Source organism: Telmatherina bonti (genome assembly GCF_933228915.1).
Source record: "Telmatherina bonti genome assembly, chromosome: 10".
NCBI lineage: Eukaryota > Metazoa > Chordata > Actinopteri > Atheriniformes > Telmatherinidae > Telmatherina > Telmatherina bonti.
The window spans coordinates 22,608,124-22,629,001 of NC_136628.1; the positions used below are offsets into that span (position 1 = coordinate 22,608,124).

The 20,878-nt window shown below is 37.9% G+C and overlaps 1 protein-coding gene across 1 annotated transcript; it reads left to right on the forward strand.

Moving 5' to 3' along the window:
• Nucleotides 1-7,471: 7,471 nt before the first annotated feature.
• Nucleotides 7,472-19,373, forward strand: nectin1a (nectin cell adhesion molecule 1a; the record flags this gene model as incomplete). The annotated part of the gene is made up of 10 exons (XM_079247401.1): nucleotides 7,472-7,526; nucleotides 7,788-7,900; nucleotides 9,211-9,469; nucleotides 10,203-10,320; nucleotides 10,687-10,868; nucleotides 12,539-12,656; nucleotides 13,350-13,501; nucleotides 13,957-14,089; nucleotides 14,201-14,264; nucleotides 19,068-19,373. 10 exons carry the CDS (start codon nucleotides 7,472-7,474, stop codon nucleotides 19,371-19,373), a joined length of 1,500 nt encoding a protein of 499 aa, XP_079103527.1.
• Nucleotides 19,374-20,878: the final 1,505 nt, after the last annotated feature.

Sequence of the window (20,878 nt, forward strand, 5' to 3'; positions counted from 1 at the left end):
AAGGGTTTAACCATATTTCTTTTATTGATATCCAATCTGTGCCTTTTTTATGCTTCACCTTAATTAGCATCAAGTGGCAGCACAGTTCAAAAGTGAAAAGTTCTCAGACAAGATTGGGAAGATAGATGGTTTAACCACCCTCTTACCTCTTTATATGAACAATTTGAGCTATCACACAATGCAAAACCGTTACAGTTTTTGCAAGAATATGTAGATATGTATGTTCTTGGAGCCTTGAACATGGGTAATTGTTATTTTATTATAATTTTCAAGCAAGATTGACAGCTTAATGTTATGAAAAACGTAGGTATGTCAGAGCTTTTGAAAGGCTGCCATGGGCATGCAATGACAACTGTATTGGGGTAACAATTTTTTTCCCACAAAGTGGAAAAGATTGGAGTTCACATTTCTGTGGTGTGTCTGAGGGCAAAAGATCTGAAAATTTCTTTAAGGATTCCAAGTCTTTTAGGTTTTTAGGTTTCTCAAGGTTGTGCATTAGGACTTCAAGATTCATAGGATTGCTTTATGGTGAGTGGGTCTACTTTGTATAGCAGTTGAATTACATAGATATTTGATCCTTGTAAATGTCCATAAAAAAATCCCAAATGGAGAGGACTACAAGCTGAACTTGAGGCTTCAGAACAAAAGCCAACAAATAAATAGATCACATAAAGTGGCCGTAGCTGTCTTCTGTCAATTAAAATATGAAACCTACAGTATGTAGCTGAAGAACATTTGGGAAACAAAAGCAAAATAAATTTAACTGGGAAGATTTAAAACATTACAACCTTAAGTCCATGATGGTTTTTAATGAAAAGCATACATCATCGTGTAACAAATCAAAGAAGATCTTTACTGAAGATCCAGTTGCAACGGACTAATGCAAGTTGGAAAGAAATGGATCGACACTGACTATTGATTTAAATATTGCTTTTGAAATGGTGGGTAATATGGAAACACATCTGTCAATAAACACTAACCATCGCTTACTCAGTCAAGCCAGAGTGTGATAGTTTTTATTCCTTTATAGTTTTCCAAATCTAATTTAAACTTTATTCTATTGTGAACATTTTAGTTATTAAAGCTGATTGTAGTGCAGCACTACAGTGTTATTGCAATAATATGTTAATAATAATATATTTCATTTATATGGCACTTCAAGTAATACTAAAAGACACTTTCCACAAATAGGCCTTTACTTAATCTTTAAAGTTATGATTACGTAAATGACAAGTATTTAATAGAGCAAACACTTTAAAAAGATGAGTTCTCAGTAGTAATTTTAAAATGGATTTTTCTGTGCCGCATCTGATTAAAGCAAATGGTTTGCATGGCCTGCAGGCCAAGCTCAGTAGAATCAGTCTCAAGTAGAACCTTAAAAACTTTTATTTTGGTTGTGTGAAAATATTTAACTTTATATGTGAGGCAATGTAATTTTTACTTAATAATTTTTCCTGTATCTTATATTTTTCTTCTTTTTCAGGCCAGTATTAGAACATACAGATGGTAAAATTTTATAATGAGGGATGTGCAATAATTGGCATCAAATTCACATTATGTAATTGTATGTATTTATATGACATCAACCTACCAAGGGACAACAGATGGAAATTAAATAGTGGTTAAAAGCTGACACATTTACATATAAGAGCTCATTAATGTGTACTGTTCCTATTTTATTAAATAAAATAAAATAAATAAATAAAAAAAATAGCACCAGATGGAGCATAAATTCTCTCGTGCAGATAAACTACAATATTCTAAATGCTGTAATCTACCGCTTCTGCTGCCATAGTTTCTCCCAGAGTCCAAATAAAAACACGCACATCGCATTTATGAGAGTGAGCATGCAAGGCATGTGAAACTCGTGCTTTTTTGTTTAAACTCATGCTTTAATACAAAAATAATAAGCTTAATAATGTAACAAAACAAATATGTTGTGCTTAATCCTGCAATGATGTCATACAACAGTTTGATCCAAGCGGGACTAGCCAAGCTTTTACATGCATGTTTGCATGCTTGAACAGACAAAAACAACAACGGCCTGTTAAATGCACTTTCCATATCTGTTCATGAAACAATAGGAACAAATAAATTTATTAGAGAACTGAATTTATGATTATAATCCTCCGCACTTTTGTGTTTTAATGTTTTTTGTGATGTTAAAACAAAGTTAGAACTTACATGCTTTTTTTCCACTCAGTGCTCACATGATCTGAACTTTTCAGTATAGCAAAATTAAACTGTTTTTAGGATCATCTGCCTGCCTTCTAAGAATACCTGCAAAAGTTTGCTGTGTGATGAATTAAATTTTAATTTTATGTGCGAGGATGCTTTGGAAAAAAAATAATTGAAGCAGCTTCACCCCTCTAAAAAGCTTTTCCACTGCCTTGGATGCATAGACTAAGATCTAAAAAAATCACCCATATGCCAACAGACATCCACAAATCATATCTCTGTGTTAGTTTTGGAGATGTTGGAGTGAACCCATCAGTTAATGGCTTACCACAAAGCTTAAGGATAAAGGAGGGAACTTACAATATTACATTGTGATGCTTAAATGTTAAATATGATGAATTTTTAACATTAAATTTGATTGGGAGGCTGAACGGATAGACAGGACTGGGGGTTCTGTGGAGATAAGCCCCAGCACACATGCTTTGCCACCATGTGAGAGTTAAATGTCTAAATCCTTTGTAATACATATTTAGCATATAAAGGCTTGAAATTCCACAAATTGCTGTGAATGTTTGCAAACACAACACAAAGTCAAACTTGGCCATTCTTTCATGACTCTGCAGGGTCAAGTGTTTAGCAGTGCAAGTCCAAGAGCAAAGCACAGGACCCTGTCCATCTGTTATCTTCTAAACCATATTGGAGAACATCCAAACATTTGTACATCTGCACAAGCCTTTACCTGTGATAGACTTTACAAGACAGCTCAGCAATCTCTGCCACTTGTAATTTATAAATAAGCTGTCTTCACGTGGCCCACTGAAGGCAGGAGAGGAGGTGCTTGATTGTGTCTTCTATACAAAAACGGAGAAATCGAAGATTAAACACTGCAGCACTGTGCAAAATGCTCAAGTCACTACACAGATTCTTCTTATTTTTTCAGTAACTGTGAAATAGGTGAGAGAATTGATTAAATGTATATACATGGAAATAAAGTATTAAAGGAAAAAGAAGCTTTTAGAATATAAATAAACGTAAAAGTTAATATTTGAGACATTATACAGCTTTAATTTACTTTTTTCAGAAATAGTTTAGCAAACCTTTTGAATATTTCAAAGCTATTCTTGGACTTTCTCTTTTCTAATTTTCTGTTAAAAAGATTCTGCATTGCTGATGTGTTGTTGATGTCCAAGTTCACATTTCATTCCACAGCATCACTTTCAGATGATGTTTCTCCGGTGTAGATAGATTTTCGGCCTGCCACTTCGGTCTGTGTCCTCCACTTGTCCACCTTTCCTGCTAATAGATAGTGCTATCTTTGTTATATTTTGCAGATGCAACTTAGAAATTGGGACAGCTTTGCAACAGGCTAAAGTACAAAAACCTAAAAATACTATTTAACCCTTTCATGCATAGTGGCCTCTATAGTGAACACCTATTTCCATGTTTTTTTTTCTTGTATATCCATAAATGAGGATGGTAGTTTTGTAAATAAACCACTTCAGTGGATGTTAGTGAGTCATCCAATACATTCCCACTCACTGAAGAATAAATAAATATATGAAAATATATGAAAATAATGTAATTATGCAAGTTTGCCTTTGCAATAAATAGGAAAAGAAAATGATACAGCTTTATTTCATAGAAGATTTACATAATATAAATATGATTATATATTATTTTATGAATAATTTATAGAATACAATAAATAAATAAAAAAAAACATCTAAATATCTAATAAACAAAAAAAAAGTAAAATACTGTATTTAAAAAAAATATTGCTTTGTTTTTTATTAATTCATGCATCAAAGGGTTAAAATGATTTAAATTTTAAGTTTCCTGTTGACAGCATTGGCTGATACCTTGATCAAAATGAGTAATATGTCAGCTTTAAAGAATGACACATGACAAGTTTTAAAGACTGCCAGGTTTCTCCTAATGTTACAAGACTAATGGAAAGCTCCAGCAGCGTAAAAATGTATTTGCACATTTTGCAACAATGTCGGACATAAATCAATATAAGTTCAAAGTATTCATGAACAATTATCATACTTATATTTATTTAAGAAAAGCAACATTATTTTCAGAAGATAAAATACACAAATAAGTTGTAATGATTTCCAGCTTTGTGCACTGGTAACTGTATCCAGCCAAACAATACATGCTGACCATGGCCAGCAGCATGCAGGCCAGATTCTGTAGCTGAGGTTTATTCTTTGCAGAGCTAAAATCACAGCCCAGTATATTCTAATTTTAGCTATCATTTAGGCACCATGTACAGGAAAACACATTTATCATTAGACACAATTGACCAGTGATTATATATATATATATGAATGAACTGTGAATCTGAGCGTGACAGCTTAGTTTGTCCGTCCTTTGCAGTCGCTACAACAAATAATCCCAGTGTTGTTAACTTTGCATTGCCAGACATATAATGGTCAGTTTGAAAATAGAAGCTAATGTTTTTTATTTCTTATAATCTTCTTTGTATAGACCCAGTGCCTGCATTGCAGCTGGACGCTGTTAAGTGGGACATTGAACTCTGTTATGCTAACAGCATTTCCTGTAGAGAGCTACCTGCTTCAAATAGCGATGACCTGTGGATGTGTTTGATTTCCAATTATTTTGGACATGAAACATGGTTCATAAAACTATTTTCATTCATAGACATACTGATTGTCTGTAGTACAGCCATGGAGTGCTTGCTAGTTATTAGGTTACAGTTTGATCCTGCTGGTACAAACAAAGCTCCCTGAGTTTCATGTCAAAGTGTTTTGAGCAAGATGCAAACTCCATGCTGGAAATGGTGAGTTCCTTGGTAGAGACAGTTCTTGCACAGCCCTTCAGGAAGCAAAACTCAGTTTTTTTTTTTTGCAAGTTATAATTAATCACACATTGCTTCGTTCATGCATGAACTCTACTGTTCACACAGTGCCATTATTTTTCATACATAAAATCATGTTTGATTGCTGGAATGGCAAATAAATCGGCAATCACATGTAATTAAAAAATACTGTTTTGTTTAGGTAATTTTAAACTGTTACAACAATCTGCCTTCAGTATTTCTTGTTCTGTTTCTTTCTGATATCATGTACTGTTTCTTACTTTATTCAAACAAATTAATGTGTCTTTCCAGGAAGAAGAGGCATTTAATGCGACCATTTTGAGATCATCAATATCACTGCTTCTTTGTCTTGTACTCTCTTCAGCAAATGTCCTACTGCCACCTGTTGGACTACTATGCCTACAACCACCTACTGCTACAGTTGTTTGGCTTCTTGGAATGACAGATCTCTGACACTGAATGTCTTATAAAGTGAGCAGAGAAAAAGGATTCAAAGAATTATTGTACAGACACAAAAGTGCCACTAGCCCTGTGCGAAAGGGAGCCATTAAAGAAACTTTGGAATGTAGACATATGGTTTACAGGTTAGAAGATGGTTAAATAGAGCATGGTGTATGATAAAGACAATCTTCATATTGATGTTAGTGTCAGCCTGGGGCTTCTTTCACTGACTGCTCCTATGATTGAATAAACTAGACCACTAATGGACGAATCAATATTATTCTAGTAATAGCACAGTAATATAGTGGACAACTGGATAAAGCCTGATCCTTAGCTGTTCTGTACATTTTTCCCTTAAAGCAGGATTCTGTCCTTTAAATCACTCTGGATAAAGGTCTATGGACCTGTTTTCCAAGAGCAATCCCTCTATGTCTGACTGGTGTGTAGTGCTTCCAAAACCTATCATTGGAAATGGTGTTGCACAGGATTCATGCTGATTGTTATGAAATCTCTTGTCATCCAGGTTGAGCTAACTTTAAGCTGAAGAGGTTGAAGTGCCAGTCATGATAAATGGCAAAAATTGCAAAAGCAGAAAAAACAGATAACAGCTGTATCGTCATTATTTTAATATTCAATTTTTATTTCACCACATAGGAGATCTTTATTTGCCTTGACTCCTGTCTTTTCCACAGTAGAGCAGAGCTCAAGGGTCAGACACAGCACAATCAAGAGGAGCACACAGTTCAAATTGTTCCACATAATTTTGAACCCTCATCAAAATAGCAACAAAATGCTATACAGTAACAAGGAGATGAGCATTTACAAATCTGCACCACAGAGAAGTTGTACTTAAAGCTGGGGTAGGTAATGTTGGGGAGCTAGCAAGATTTGAAAATGGAATCCTGTCTTGGCTCCTCCCCCTTTGGTTTTGCTCCTTGCGTGATCCAAGGATTTGTTCTTACCTCCACCAGGGAGGTTATGTTTTTACCAGCGATTATCTGTTTGTCTGTGTTCAAGATAACTCAAAAAGTAATGGACAGATTTTAATTCAATTTTCAGGAGTTGTTGGAAATGTGAAAAGGAAGAAGTGATTTCATTTTAGTGGCGATCCGGATCACCGTTTGGATCCAGGAATTAAAGACCATGATGAAGGTTTGCGCTCTCTGAGTGCTTTTCTAGCTCACTGTTTTTTTCACCTACAGTTTTCTCTTTCTCGGCTGTTTAGTGGGAGGAGGAAAATAAACCAAGCCGGGTCGGGAAATCCTTCCTGCAACCATGTTTGCCTTCTGAGTTTCTTCTTCGCTGCTTTGTACTTTCATCCTAACACGCTATTAACATGCAAGGTGTAGCTATCAGGTATGCGCTGCAGGAGGGGGAGGAGGGGAGCCAGGAGAAGCTATGAAATATAAAAGATTAATAACTTTAATTCAGCCAAAAATGTTTTGATTGGTCAGTTTTTAAAGATTTACAGTAAACTGAGGGATCTAACTGAATTTCTAAGTACATTTTATTTTTATATATAAAAAAGTTGGAATTATAAAATAAAGATTGTATACATTGTGACCAGGGTAAGTGAGGGGTCCTGGACATAACAGGGATGTATTTGTGTGTGTCTTTGTGACTCAGTAGTAATAACTAAATCTCTTTATGGGAGCAATAATCTCCTACAGGGAAGAGATCCTCATGGCGCTGATAATAATTCATAAGATTTTGGTTATGTTTAGAACCGAGGGCAAGATCTGGATGAACTGGCAATGCCTAAGGCTTGAGATAATGTTTAGGTTAGGTTGTACAAAATGAACGGGACTCAGTACAATGTCCTAATAAGAGCTGGACAAGCTTGTGTGTGGAAAGTTATGTGACATTGTATGAGAATCAGAGCAGCTTTTGTTTCTGCTGTTTTGTTCAGCGAACCATGAATAACAGTTATTTTGTCCTCCATTAACCAGACAAAAGACTGGGTTTCTGTAGCTATTTCTTGCCAACACACGTAAACCCACGTGACTCATGATAAAGTCAGTAAATGGGCGTGGCTCGGCTGTGCATTTGTTGCAAGAGATCAGTAAGTCAGTGGGAAGAGTAACTAAACAAATCCTGCTTAGACTTCCCACTAATCCTTAACCTTTAGCCTTAGTTCACCTGCAGCTCTGCTGAAATGCTCCACCTTTGACAGCTCAGGTCTCTTTATAAGCTTGCCACACAATGTTGACTGTGAACAACTTAAAGCATGCTTGGTGTGATTCCCTGAGGATGTGGCAATTTGTGAGTGAGTGTGTGAAATGCACAGGTGCAAGTGTCCTTGTGGTTTGTGTTTCTCTTCCAGAAATAAATGGACAAAAGGTGGAAATGGATGATGGGAAGTGGGGGTATGTTGGCTCAAAGGTGGACCTCCGATGTCGATTCATCAACAGCTCCCCCCCTGTCAAAATCTCACAGGTACTGAGCTGCCCACATCCACATTTGATTTACACACATGGATCACATGTGTAAATCACATGTGGATGCGATTCACGCATGTGACTTACACAAAGTACAGATTTAGACAAATGAACAAACAAACAAAAAAAAAAAAGAAAGAAAGAAATAAAGAAGAAACTGCAATAAATACTTGCAGTAAATAAAAAGTCTCTAAACTCCAGTCACATGAGTGCAAAAAATACACGCAAGTATTTTGGATTTAAAAACAATGAAAACATTTTATCTCTTATTATGATGGTTGATAATTACTGGGCACTGTAACAAGACAGTCATAACAGTCTCATAAAACACAATACAATGCAGTTTGCATTGTATTGTGAATATGGTATGTTGACAAATGCTTTTTCAGTTTTGCAAGTAAAAAGAACAAAGAAAAAAATAAAAAGGACTACATGCAAGCCCAAGTCCACCAAAACATTTACACACCTTTGCGATAAATAGGAAAAGAAAATGGTACAGCTTTATTTCATAGAAGATTTACATGATATAATTATGATTATATATTATTTTATGAATAATTTATAGAATACAATAAATACACTGGAGGAAAGCAGGATGAAGTGCCTTGCCAGGAACATATTCATGACATGAATAGCAGGATTTGAACCACCAACCTTTCAGTCACTGAATTGCTTACTCCACATCCTGAGACACTGCCTGCCACAAATAATATGAAAGTCCTCTGATTTATTTATTAACCTGACTTCAATCTTAGTCACCAAGAGTTTTCACGAGTGAACCGTGCATAATAATTATATTTATTAGATATTTTATCCATGTTAATTAGTGTGATTAGCTAAATTATGACTTATAGTACAATTACAGAATATACAGCCTGAATTTCCATCCAGCAGGACATTTCTAGTAAATTATAGTGAGTAAATGCATTACAATTATTCAGCACTGCAAGTCTTTATAAGCTGCTTTTCATCTTATCCCAGCCAACTGCAGTGATTGTCATCTGTTGAACAGGAAGTTAATCTATAACTAAAAGCTTTGACAGCTTGCTGTGGTCATGAATTATATTAAATAAAACCCAGAGCTATGCTGTCAATAGAATCATGGATGATTATGTCATAGAAAGACTCTTGTATCCACTTGTGAAAAACCTGCAGTTTGAATTTATGGTCGTTATATTCATTGATCACATAATTGTTTTGTCTGTTATATGTTTCCTTCTAAGATTAAGGAGTAATAAAGCTACCCCAAACTTATATTTTCTTTTCATAAAACAAACTCATTTAGTCATTTTGTCCTTCTTTGTCAAGGTGACATGGCAGAAACTGGTGAATGGCACCAAGCAGAATGTGGCAATTGCAAATCCGTCCCTGGGCGTGTCCGTGGCCCCACCGTACAGAGACCGCGTCATCTTCAAGAACGGAGCTGTTAGACGAAGAACTCCTAATCTAGAAGACACAACCATCAGCTTCTCTTCGCTCCGACTTACTGATGAGGCCACCTACATCTGTGAATACACCACCTTTCCTGCAGGAAACCGAGAGAACACTGTAAATCTCACAGTCTTTGGTACGGAAACACAATTAAATTCAAGTTGAAAAAAATGTGTTTTTTGGTTTTGGTACTGTGCAGAATTAATTTGTTTGTGAGCATTAAAACTTGCTTATTGACTTTAAAAAAATGTGGTTTTAAAAAATAATTTGTGTTGAAGGAGGGATACACTGAAAAGCTACAGGACTTCTGCCTTTATGGGACCAAGTGGAATAGCACTGGAGTAGAGTTTGTTGTCATGGAAACAACAAACTTTACTCCAGTAGAGTAGAGTCCAGTACAATTAGATTAGTTAGCGATCAGAGTCTTAGGGATTTTAATATGGCTGGACAGAGTCAAGCTAGATGTTTCCCCAGTTTTAAGAGTCCACAATAAGCTAAGCTAACTTTGTCTTTTCTATGGTATTGCATTGAACAGACACTTGCTGTACTGATAAAATCTTCAACAATAAAAAGAAAATAAAAAATAGGTGTTGAGAAAATCAAAAACTATATAAGTGTACATTTACAATCAAATTAAAAAGTACAAAAATGAATCTAAAGCCATGACACCACAGTACCACAATGATTTTTCTTCTCTCATGTTAATTGAAAAAGATATTTAAAATATTTATGGTTTTGGAAATGGCATTCTAAATGGTAACATTGTTGATTTGCATATTCATATGAAAGATTCAAGTACAATTGTCAGCGTAGACATTTGTGGAAATCTAATAAGCATGTGACAAATGTGTGTTTTCATGTTCCTGCAGTCCGCCCAAGAACTCAGATGAGTCTTTCCACACCGACACTAGTGGCACGATCATCTAATCTGAAAACCCCAGTGGCTACCTGCATCTCTGCCAACGGAAAGCCGCCTGGCACCATCAGGTGTGTGCATCCAGTTAAATTATTTATTTATCTAAAATACATAAGGGTAACCGAGCTTTAAAGAAAACGTGTTTGTGGCAAATGCTTTTTCCTATTTTGAAATAAGTTTTTCCCTTTTCTCGCTCTTGTATGTCCACTTTAATTAGAAAAATATTACATCACATTATAAAAAAGAACAGTTTGCATAATGTAACAAATATTAAAAAAAAGATTGAAACTCACATCAACTCTTTTGCCCTTTCACACACCCACACACTCACATGATGTAAGATAAGAATAAGAATACAAAAAAAAAATGCAATTACTTGATGTTACCAGTTTTCTGTCAGTGTTATGAAGACACTAAATCTTTATCGATGTGAGCAGGTGGGAGGCGAGGGTGCCTGGAGAAGTGACAACCCGGGAGTTCAGAAACTCAGATGGGACATTCACTGTCCAAAGTGACTACATTTTGGTGCCCAGTAAAGAAACACACAGGGAGACGCTCACATGCGTCACCTCTTACAACGAAGAGGTCTTCACCGACAGCGTCACCCTCGATATTCAGTGTAAGTTTCTCACCTAATTGATAGCACTTAAGAATACAAGTAAATTAAGACTGAGATTTGGGGGCGGATCTGCCAAGATCCCAATTTGTGAGAAGTAATTTTTATGTGCAATCTAGAATTTTGCACGAAGCTGAGCCATTGTTTGCAGGTGATTTACTAAGACTGATTGCGTAAATGGCCAGCAGGTTCAAACATGCTGCAAAATCTGTATTTAAAAGATGGTTTTGCGCATTTCGTAGTTTGGTGCATGACGAGTTTGGAGAGAAAGTGCAAAAAGAAATTCAACCCTGAAACTGAAGGTGTTCGTTGAACAAACATTTAAATGACCTACAGCAAAGAAACAGCCACACAAAAAAATGATTTATGGGAGCAAAGTAAAGAAAAAGCTAATGCTCTCAGTAAAAACTATGACAACAGTGGATAGTGTAAAAAGACATTAGAAGGTGAACAAAAGAAACACTGGCATATAATAAAAAAAACCTCTGCAACTCAAGCAGGTGGGAGCTTAGGGTGCAGAGGGTATGCACCGTCACCTCGACAAAACAAAAAAACATGAATGAATATGACACAGGCTGTCGTTTGTAATTTAGGCCTCGTTTATTTTTACTAAGGAATTCATTAATTGACCCATGTACAAGCCAGCTGTCTAGAAACTCACTAGCTTGCAACTTGGAGAACAGAAAATTGCATGTAACAAAACAAAAACAAAAAAAAAAATCACGCACAACCCAAGATAATTTGCTGGCACTTTAGTAATTATGCCTTCGGCATTACTAAGGCACTGCACATTCACAAATGTGTCTGTTTACGATTTCTGTACACATGCTAAATGTCTGTTAGGGGGCACAAGCTGCACATGGGTGCAGTCATCTGCCCCTGTTAATCTGGAAATCCAGTTCTTCCAAAAACAACAAATACTAGTTTGATCTCATTTAATGACCGCAGATTGTGTGAAGACGGATAACCAGCCCTCTGGCGACAAATGGCATTTAGGACTTGGTCAGCGCATCTGAAAAAACAGGATCCAGACTGTGACAGCTGCACTGTAGTGACCTAAAAAAGTGCAGACTTCTCAGCACTTGTGTCATTGCAGGTATTGCGGGAGTCCTCATTGTGGCTCCAAATTTATTCTGAGTTCCTCCAACAGCTTCAAAATGCTGAATAAGTCTTGTGTTTTTATTATTATCTCCTTGTTCATCCTAAAAATATTTACACAAGGGTAAAAAAATGTGTCTCTGTGTCTTTTTGATTTGTTTTGATGTGTCCTTGTTGCCACAATAACCACAGCCATGTGTGTGCAATTACGCGTAGATTGTTTGCACCTCCTATTGGAATATCTTAAATACAGCCAGTGTCTATGAGCAAAATCGCTCTAAAGTTTGATAAATCACTTTGTTGGTGCGCATGTAAGCGCCCCATATTGAATATCTGCTGCAGCAGACATACAAACTGCATGCAGATGCACAATTTTGTGTCTTTGTTTATTTATTTATCTATGTTTTGAGCTTTTGAAAGATGCAACCTTCAGTGTGTTCTGTTTGTAAATAAAATTGTACTTTTTTTTTTTTTTTTTTGCATGTGCACACATTTCAGTACACACAAACCTTTAATAGATCCAGTCCTGGGTGTGATAATACTATGACAAGCTAATGTTCTTGCTTATACACCAGATGAGCCAGATGTTACGGTGAATGGCTATGATGGAAACTGGTATCTTAACCGAGAGAATGTCCAGCTGAGCTGCCAAGCTGATGCCAATCCAGCTGTGTCTCTGTATCAGTGGAGACTGTGAGTATTGCTGTTTGTTCTGTTTTTAACAATTGACTTTTACTTTTGTTACATAATATAATTGAAAAACAGCCTTGTATATGAAAGCTGTAAAGAAAGCTTTTCTTCTGAACAAGATTGTGTCAGGTAAATGCTCACACTGCTCAAACAAAATATTGTTCTGATGTTCACCTGCATTTGCAGCCAGCACATCTATTTTCTGTAGTTTTTAAAGATATCCTGTGAATGTTACGACTTCTTAGATATGGGACCCTAAGCAGCCTTAGACATGATGAAGCTAAGATTACAGAATTTATACAAAATACTTGACCAACTTTCTTGTCATTAAATATCTTTGTTATTTCTTATCTCTAGGTACATTGGTGTTACTAAGTGTTTTAGTTGATCAAAATAGAAAAATCTGAACACCTCGGGTCAAAATGTATGATATAGTTTGTGCAAAAATCTGTCAAAATTCCAAAGTGCTGCTTTAAGGAAATTGCTGTACATCATTTGGTAATTTCATTGTCTTGTGACATGTCAACTGTATGGATTTTGGAGATGCGCTTATTATGTGCTCATGGAAACATATTTATTTATTCATGTTCATAATATTCATATTATATCCTTTTAAGATCTGTATTCCATGGTTTTACAACATATATGCATATTTTTAATACATTTTTTTCACCTTTATACTTCACCTTGATGCAGGATTAATGGCTCCATCCCGAGCAATGCAGAGATACGGGACAACGTCCTCATCTTTAAAGGGCCAGTCACGTCAGACCTGCAGGGGACTTATGTGTGTGATGCCACCAACAGTATTGGGACAAGATCTGCCTCTGTGGAGGTCAGCATTATAGGTAAGATTGCATGAACACATTTACCATTTAATATCATTACTTGCTATGAATAACAATATGAATTTTTAAAAAAAAAATTTCTATGTATTATTTAGATTTGCTTGGTGGTTTTTTGCCCATTTGTATCTGTTTGTTAAAATCTTTATGCAAAAACTACTGGCTGGATTATTGTGATTTTCTTTTCTTTTCTTTTTTTTTTTTGAGAATAAGTAATACTCGGACATAGATTTCATTAAACGTTTGAAGTAATTTGGAAGAAATTGTGGATGCAGGAATTCTTAAAGGGATTTTTCACAAAACTGGGTGAAAATGAGCTTGTTTGGTGGAGGAGTGCTTTTATTTATATTTTACCACTAATAATTTTTTCCTGAAACATTTTAAAACTCCAAGTTGGCATAAATTTTGCATGTGCCTCAAGGTTTTGTAAATGTGTGTTTTGTTTTTTGTCTCTGCAGAAAAGCCGCTACCTCAGATTGCAACTGCTGATTTCATAAGTGTCATCGCCTTATTATTGGCTGCTGGAGTACTCATGGGCATTACCATCACAGTTCTAGTGCTGAAAATAAGAAGCAGAAAAGACAACTCCTCGTATGTAAACATGATTCTTAGATCTCATCAATTCATCTGCTCGATTGTTACAGTTTAGTTTATTTAGTGTAGAAACTAGCATTTTTCACCTTTTCCTTTCTCTTTGATCAGAAACAACTCTCCATCCAGAAAACTGTCTCAGCCAATAAGAAAGAAACCAGGTGATGACATCCAGGTAATCACTGTGCTGTGTTTGAAAATGTACATGTTAAAGTTTAAGAATAATTGTTACATTTCTGTGTGTATTTATATGCTTTGAAGCAAATTAATCAGAGCAAAAATTGAAGTTAGAATCAATCAGTGCAGTAACTTGTTATATCATAACTCATTCACTTAAGTGCTGAGGAGGAGTTAGGGTGAAGGCTCGTGAATTTCTAAAAGAAAAAAGTTGAGTAGACTTATCCAGTAACTTCAATCAAAATGAATGGTCACAAATCTGCTCAAACACATTCATAATGACTAAGAATTCAAACATGCAATTAACACAATTCAAAATTCTACATAGAACTCATTATACAGGACACAGGATGTTCAAGATGGGTCTGTTACACTCACATATCTGTTCACACTGTATTGACAACACAATTGACAGCTACTACCATGCTTTATGGTCTTGTCCACCTGTCCAGAGATTCTGGCTCCAGGTATGTAAAGATCTGTCAGACTGGTTTAAATGTAATATCCTTGCAAACCCCAAACTGTGCCTATTGAGTCACTTAGGTGAAAATAACATAGGGTTTAATTTAGCAAAACCAATCCTCAGTAGCCTGTGCATCGTGAAGAAATCTATCCTTGTGAACTGGAAAAGCAAACAGAATCTCTGTATCCAGCAGTTTAGAAATCTGTTATTAGATTACATCAGCATGGAAATGATCTCTGCCTCCTCAAAGGATCAGTCAGTTGAATTTCACTCTCTCTGGTCTCCTGTGATCAGCTCCATCACTTAGTGTAGGGGGGAGAGTGTGACCTCATCCCGCTCGGTGCTGGGGACTGGTTGGGTGGCTCAGGTGGCTATGGGTCTGGGGTGGACCCCTGGACGGGGATCTTGGCTGCTTCATTACTGGGGGGGCTAGGTTTCCAGACCTGGTGGGAGGCCTTGGGTGGATCAATGGTTGGAGTTGGGGCGAGGTCGCTGGCAGAGGCTGGATCGGCGGGTATTGGCTCCATGACGGGTGGCTGTGCCGCTGCGGGGTGGGCTGGGTGCGGGTCCTGGGCTCCGGTGCCCGGGGCTGTCCCCTGCTTCTCGGGGGTGGGGGGTCGGCCCTGCCGTGGGGGGGTTGGGCTGACCTGGACCTGCCACTGCAGTGGGGGCAGGTCCTTGCCCTGGTGCCTGGCAGAGGGGCCCGGGCCCAAGATAGTTGAGGATGGGGGGTGCCTGTGTGTGTATGGAGGAGTGTAGTGGTACATGAATGTATGGGGGGTAGGGGTGGGGGTTTAGGGGAGTGTGAAAGTACATGAATGTGTGGGGTGTAGGGGGTGTGTGTATAGAGGATTGTAGTGGTACATGAAGGTATAGGGGGTGAGGGGGGTGTGTATGGGGGAGTGTGTGAGGGGTGTTGGGGTGGAGGTTTAGGGGACTGTGATAGTACATGAGTGTGTGGGGTGTAGGAGGTGTGGGGTGGTTTATATGTGGGGGATTTATGGGCAGTGTAGTGGAGCATGAGTTTGTGGGGGGTAGGGTTGTGTGTAAGGGGGAGTGTGTTAGGGCATGTATGTGTGGGGGTGGAGGTTTTGGGGAGTGTGATAGTACATGATTGTGTGGGGGGTTGGGGGTGTGGATGAGGGAGTGGGTGGTGTGTGTATGTGTGTGTGTGTGTGTGTGTGTGTGGGGGGGGGGGGGGGGGGGGTAAGGGCTTGTGTGGGGAATCTGGTGTTAAATGCATGGGACATAGCGGTGTGTATATAGAGGAGTATCGAGGTGCATGTGTATGGGGGGGTAGTGGTCCGTGTGTAGGGGGGTAGGGGGGAGTGGTGGGGGGGGGGTGAATGTGTATATAGGTGTATGGGGGGGTGAAGGGTTATGATTAGGAAGGGGGTAGGACTCAAGTGAGAGAAGTGGGGAGTTGTGGAGGTTTGTTCTAGGGTAGGTAGAATGGGAAGGGGTGTTTTGTGGTGGGCAGGGGGGTGAGTGGGATGTAGGGTTTTGGAGGTGGACTAAATTTTTGGTCCTGTATCTGTTAGAATGGGTGTGTATGTGTATAGATGTATGTGTGGGTCTGTAGGTGTGTGTGTGTGTAGATGTGTGGGTCTGTAGGTGTGTCTGTGTGTAGATGTGTGTGTATACCAGGCTGATGGTGAGGGGGTGTAAATGTAATGGTGTGTAGAGGAGGAGGGAATGCAACGTGTCTCTGGGTGGGGGCGTCTCCTGGGGGTGTGGGGGTGATGGGCCCTTGGTCTGTCTCTCCTTCTGCCACCCCTTCTCTTCCTTGCCCCCCCCCCCACTTTTGCATGTGGTTCGTTGGTGCCTTCTGGGGCCGGTGGCGGCTCCTTTGCTGGTGTTGCTGTGGGCCCTGGTTGTTGGGGCAGCTGCCCTTGGCCTGTCCTGGCCTTCGGGGGCCCCGGGAATGGGGGACGTGCCTCGTGCCGCAGGTGGCTCATCTTCTTGAGGGAGGCGCGCTTCCCTCGGGACCTAAATCCCCGGACCCCCCTCCTTCCCTTCTTCCACCACACACAGGCAGGGCGTTGGGAGGTGGACACGTTGATCTGGATGGTGAGAGAGGCCATCAAGGTGGTCTCGATCGCTGCACCCAGCATCGGTTCACCTCCCAGTTTTAATTACACTTAGTCAACATAACACAAAAAACACACACTGACAACACATGGACATATTTTTACATATTTTGTAGTGTGCAGTGGGTGGGGCGGCTTTGGTGGTTCCGCTCCCAACATGATGTGGTTACTTCTTCCCAATTTTAATTGCAAACAACACACACTTCACAATCATTCATAAGCTGGGAGGGAGGGGGGTGTCGATGGGGTCCTGCCACGCCCCTATATCCGGGGCTGTGCCGGAGGAGTTTGGGCGGGGGAGTGGTGCTGTTCAGGGAACCTGGGTCTGGGTTGGCCTGGCAGGGGAGGGACTGCTGCTGGCCCTGGGTTGGTGCATGGCTGGCTCCGGGGTGGGGCGGTTGGGGTCTGCGCCTGGGGGTGGCTGCCGATGGCCGCGGTCTCTGGGGTACTCCTGGCGTGCCTCTTGCCTTTGTGTGGGAGGGGTCACACTGGCATGATCACCTTTTCCGGAACACGTTCCACTCTGCATGTTCTGCATGTGACACAGTCACCGAGTCGTCACGCAGTTTTATTCACTAACAGCAGCTACTTTTCTCATTTCTGTTTGTTTCTCATTTATATTTAACTTTTTAGATTCATAGTTTAGTTACTATGATCTAAAGTTGGCTTGTATGTGTATGTATATGTGTTAATACTGGCGAGTGCGTATATGTTTGTACGTATGTATATATATATATATATATATATATATATATATATATATATATATAAATATATATGTATACATTTATCTATATATATATATATATATATATATATATATATATATTTTTTTTTTTTTTTTTTTTTTTTTTTTTAGTTTTTTTTTCTTTCCCTTTCCTCTCCCTTTATCTCTTTCACTTTTCTAATGAGGTGTTTTTTCTCCTTTCTCTTTCTGTGTTTCGTCTGTCCTCTCCGGTCCAGCAGTACAAACTCTACAATTCAAACAATAATACAAAATAAATATAAAAAAAATAAAAAAAATTCAGAAAGTCAAGGGGATCATTATATCTATAAAGCTTCCCTTGGCAGAGAAAATTTGCTCAGCAGAACACAGCATCCAGACCGTCATTCTGCTTGCCTAAATGCTGGACAAGACAAAAAAATTAAATAAATAAAGAAAGAAAAAAGTTGAGTAATAGAATATGAATCCGTCAGAGAATTTGTAGGAAATGTTCATAAGCACGAGTTTACAAATCTACCAGGAAAAGATTTAATTTAGTTTTTTAAGTGAAGAACCCACTTTGTTTGGTCATGCAGGTTGGATCAGTTTCATCAATCACATCACCATTAAACAGTAAGGAGCTGCAATAGCCATCTGCACCGCTGCGTCATCATTTTATGAATTTTTTATATTTTTTTTTTCCCATAAATAGCCTTTGATGCAACAATTTCTCTTCAAAATTGAGATGCTTACTGTGATATAGTGATCCTGGTCAAAAACACATATTTGGCCTTGTTTCAAACTGATTACTAGTACGATGTCACTCTGTGACAGTGTTGTTACACTTGAACTTTTATCATTTCATCTTCAGAGAATATGGTTTGTTTTTTGTGTGTTTGTGAGTCTGTCGTTTTTATTCTCTTTACCACAGTTTAAAGCTTCTTTTCTTGTCATTAACCTAGTTTGCCTACTTTTTTTCTGCCTTTTCTTAAATTCTGTGAACGACAAACCAAAGAAACCCCTTAACAAACCAAAAAGGACTCCACCAATGAAAAAACGTAGCATGTACTTCTGCATTGGACATTTTAAGCTTGTTGACTTCCACTGACCTATCAGCTATTAACCAGCAGTGTGACAGATAATTATCTCGTACATTGTGACTGTGCCACATTGTGATGAAAATAGCACCATTTATTTAACTGGCCTAGAATGATCTTTCAGTCCCATGGTAAGGTATTTTGTGTGAATTCATAATCACGTTATAACGTAATAAGGCCCAAACTTTTTTTTATGAGGATGACAGCTCTACGCTTCCGTAATATTAAGATAATGTGATGAAGGCCTGATATTTTAACTAAAGGTTTTCCATTATTTTTCATCATATAAATTATAAAAGAAAACAAAAAAAACCCAGACAAAACAAGCCACATACTGGTATCATACTGGCAGATTTGGCAGCTGAGAGTTGGAGAATGTATATACTGCAAATAGATTTTTGTTCTATTGTAAATTAAAATGTGTATTAAATGTGCCTGTCTTCCTCAGCATTCAGGACAGTTTTATGAAGAGCTTCCAAACACAGCGGATTACGTCAGCTACAGGCTGGCCTGTAACAAGGATGACTACCCAGAGCCCTACTCGCCTCCCCTCTCATTTCTGCCCCAGCACCCCTACCACTCCTCACAAACAATACCTGCAACTTGCAGCAGCTCCACCAACACCCTGTCAAAAAACACCTTCGCTCCTCCTTCACATACCACAGCCGTCTTTAAATACCCATCTTTACCAGGTCTGTCTTCTCCTCCACCAGGAGTGGGGGCATACACTTTTCCCAAAGAGCAGTATGTCTGAAGCAGCACTGTTCTAGCTCAAATATCTTTGTTGAGCTCAATGACACAGGATTCAAATTGAAGTATTTGCCAAGAGGAAGTTGGAAAAACTTATCTGAGCTCAGCTGGACTGTCAAGCAGCAGCTCTGAACTGTCTACCAACTCAGATCCAGGTCCGAGGACCTTGAATCTTTGATTACTGGACTTTTAAACTTTCTCTCTTTTACCCTGTCTTTTATTGTGTTTCATGTTCTTTGAAAAGGGAACATTGTGATCCATGCTTAAATCTTAGGTTGGGGAAGGTAATTTGGAAAAAAAGAATTGGATGTATTATATTCGACTCCATTAAACTGAAGCATCGGTTTATATGTTAATGTGGCTGGCTTCTCACTTTATTCATTGTATCATCATTTTGCTAAAAGAAAAATCTATGGGTGCAAATAAATTCATATAGATTTTTGCTACTGTAAATAAATGTTTGCATACATATATACATATTGCATACATATACATATATATATATATATATATATATATATATATATATATATATATATATATATATATATATATATATATATATATATATGTATATGTATATATATATATATATATATGTATATATATATATATATATATATATATATATATATATATATATATATATATATATATATATATATATATATATATATACATGTATAAACTGAAGTTGTAGAAGTGCATTTTTTGGCCCAGTCTTTGCACTTACATCTGATTGGATGATGAGGAGTCAAACTCCCCAATCAGTAAGTAGATGCCTTCCTATCCTTCCACAGAGATGCTAGTTCATAAAGGGGTGTAGATAGTTTTTGTGTCAAAGTGAGCTTGACAAACAGATATTAATCAGTCCAATGTTCGAGCAGTGGGTGCTGCAGATTCTCCCTGAAAACCGCCACTGTCGCCTTCACCCTGCCAATATGGATGGTTACTCACCTCACAATCATGCACTGCAGTTACGACGTCAACAGCACTTTGATTTAGGGGTAGCCGCTTTATGCAGTTTATTTGCTTTGCATTTGTGTAAAGATGTTTGCCAAAGCACTTCTATGTTTTTTTTTTTCAAATACAAATAATTTTACAATCATGCAAATCCACATGTGCACAGATTTGAATTTTCAGGCAGATTATTTTTTATTTATTCAGTTATTTATTTTTTTACAGGGTGAGAAAACTTGATTTACAAATAAAAGGTCTGAAATTATTTGCAAACATTTATTTGCAGCTGGAGAATCTTCATGGGTTTATATTCAGCCCATAATAATCCCTTATCCAATGTCATGCTCTTTATCCTGAATAATATATGATGACAATCCTTTGTTGTCAGCTGATGTAACTGTTTGGTTTTGCCTCCTGTTTTGATGTAATACGTCCACTGTCCTTGTATTTTGTATCATTAATGTTTTTTTCTTTGTAAAGGAAAACTTTGTATTTACTGAAGATTTATGAAATTGATGTTTTTATTGGTCGTATCTGTCATTGTCGAAT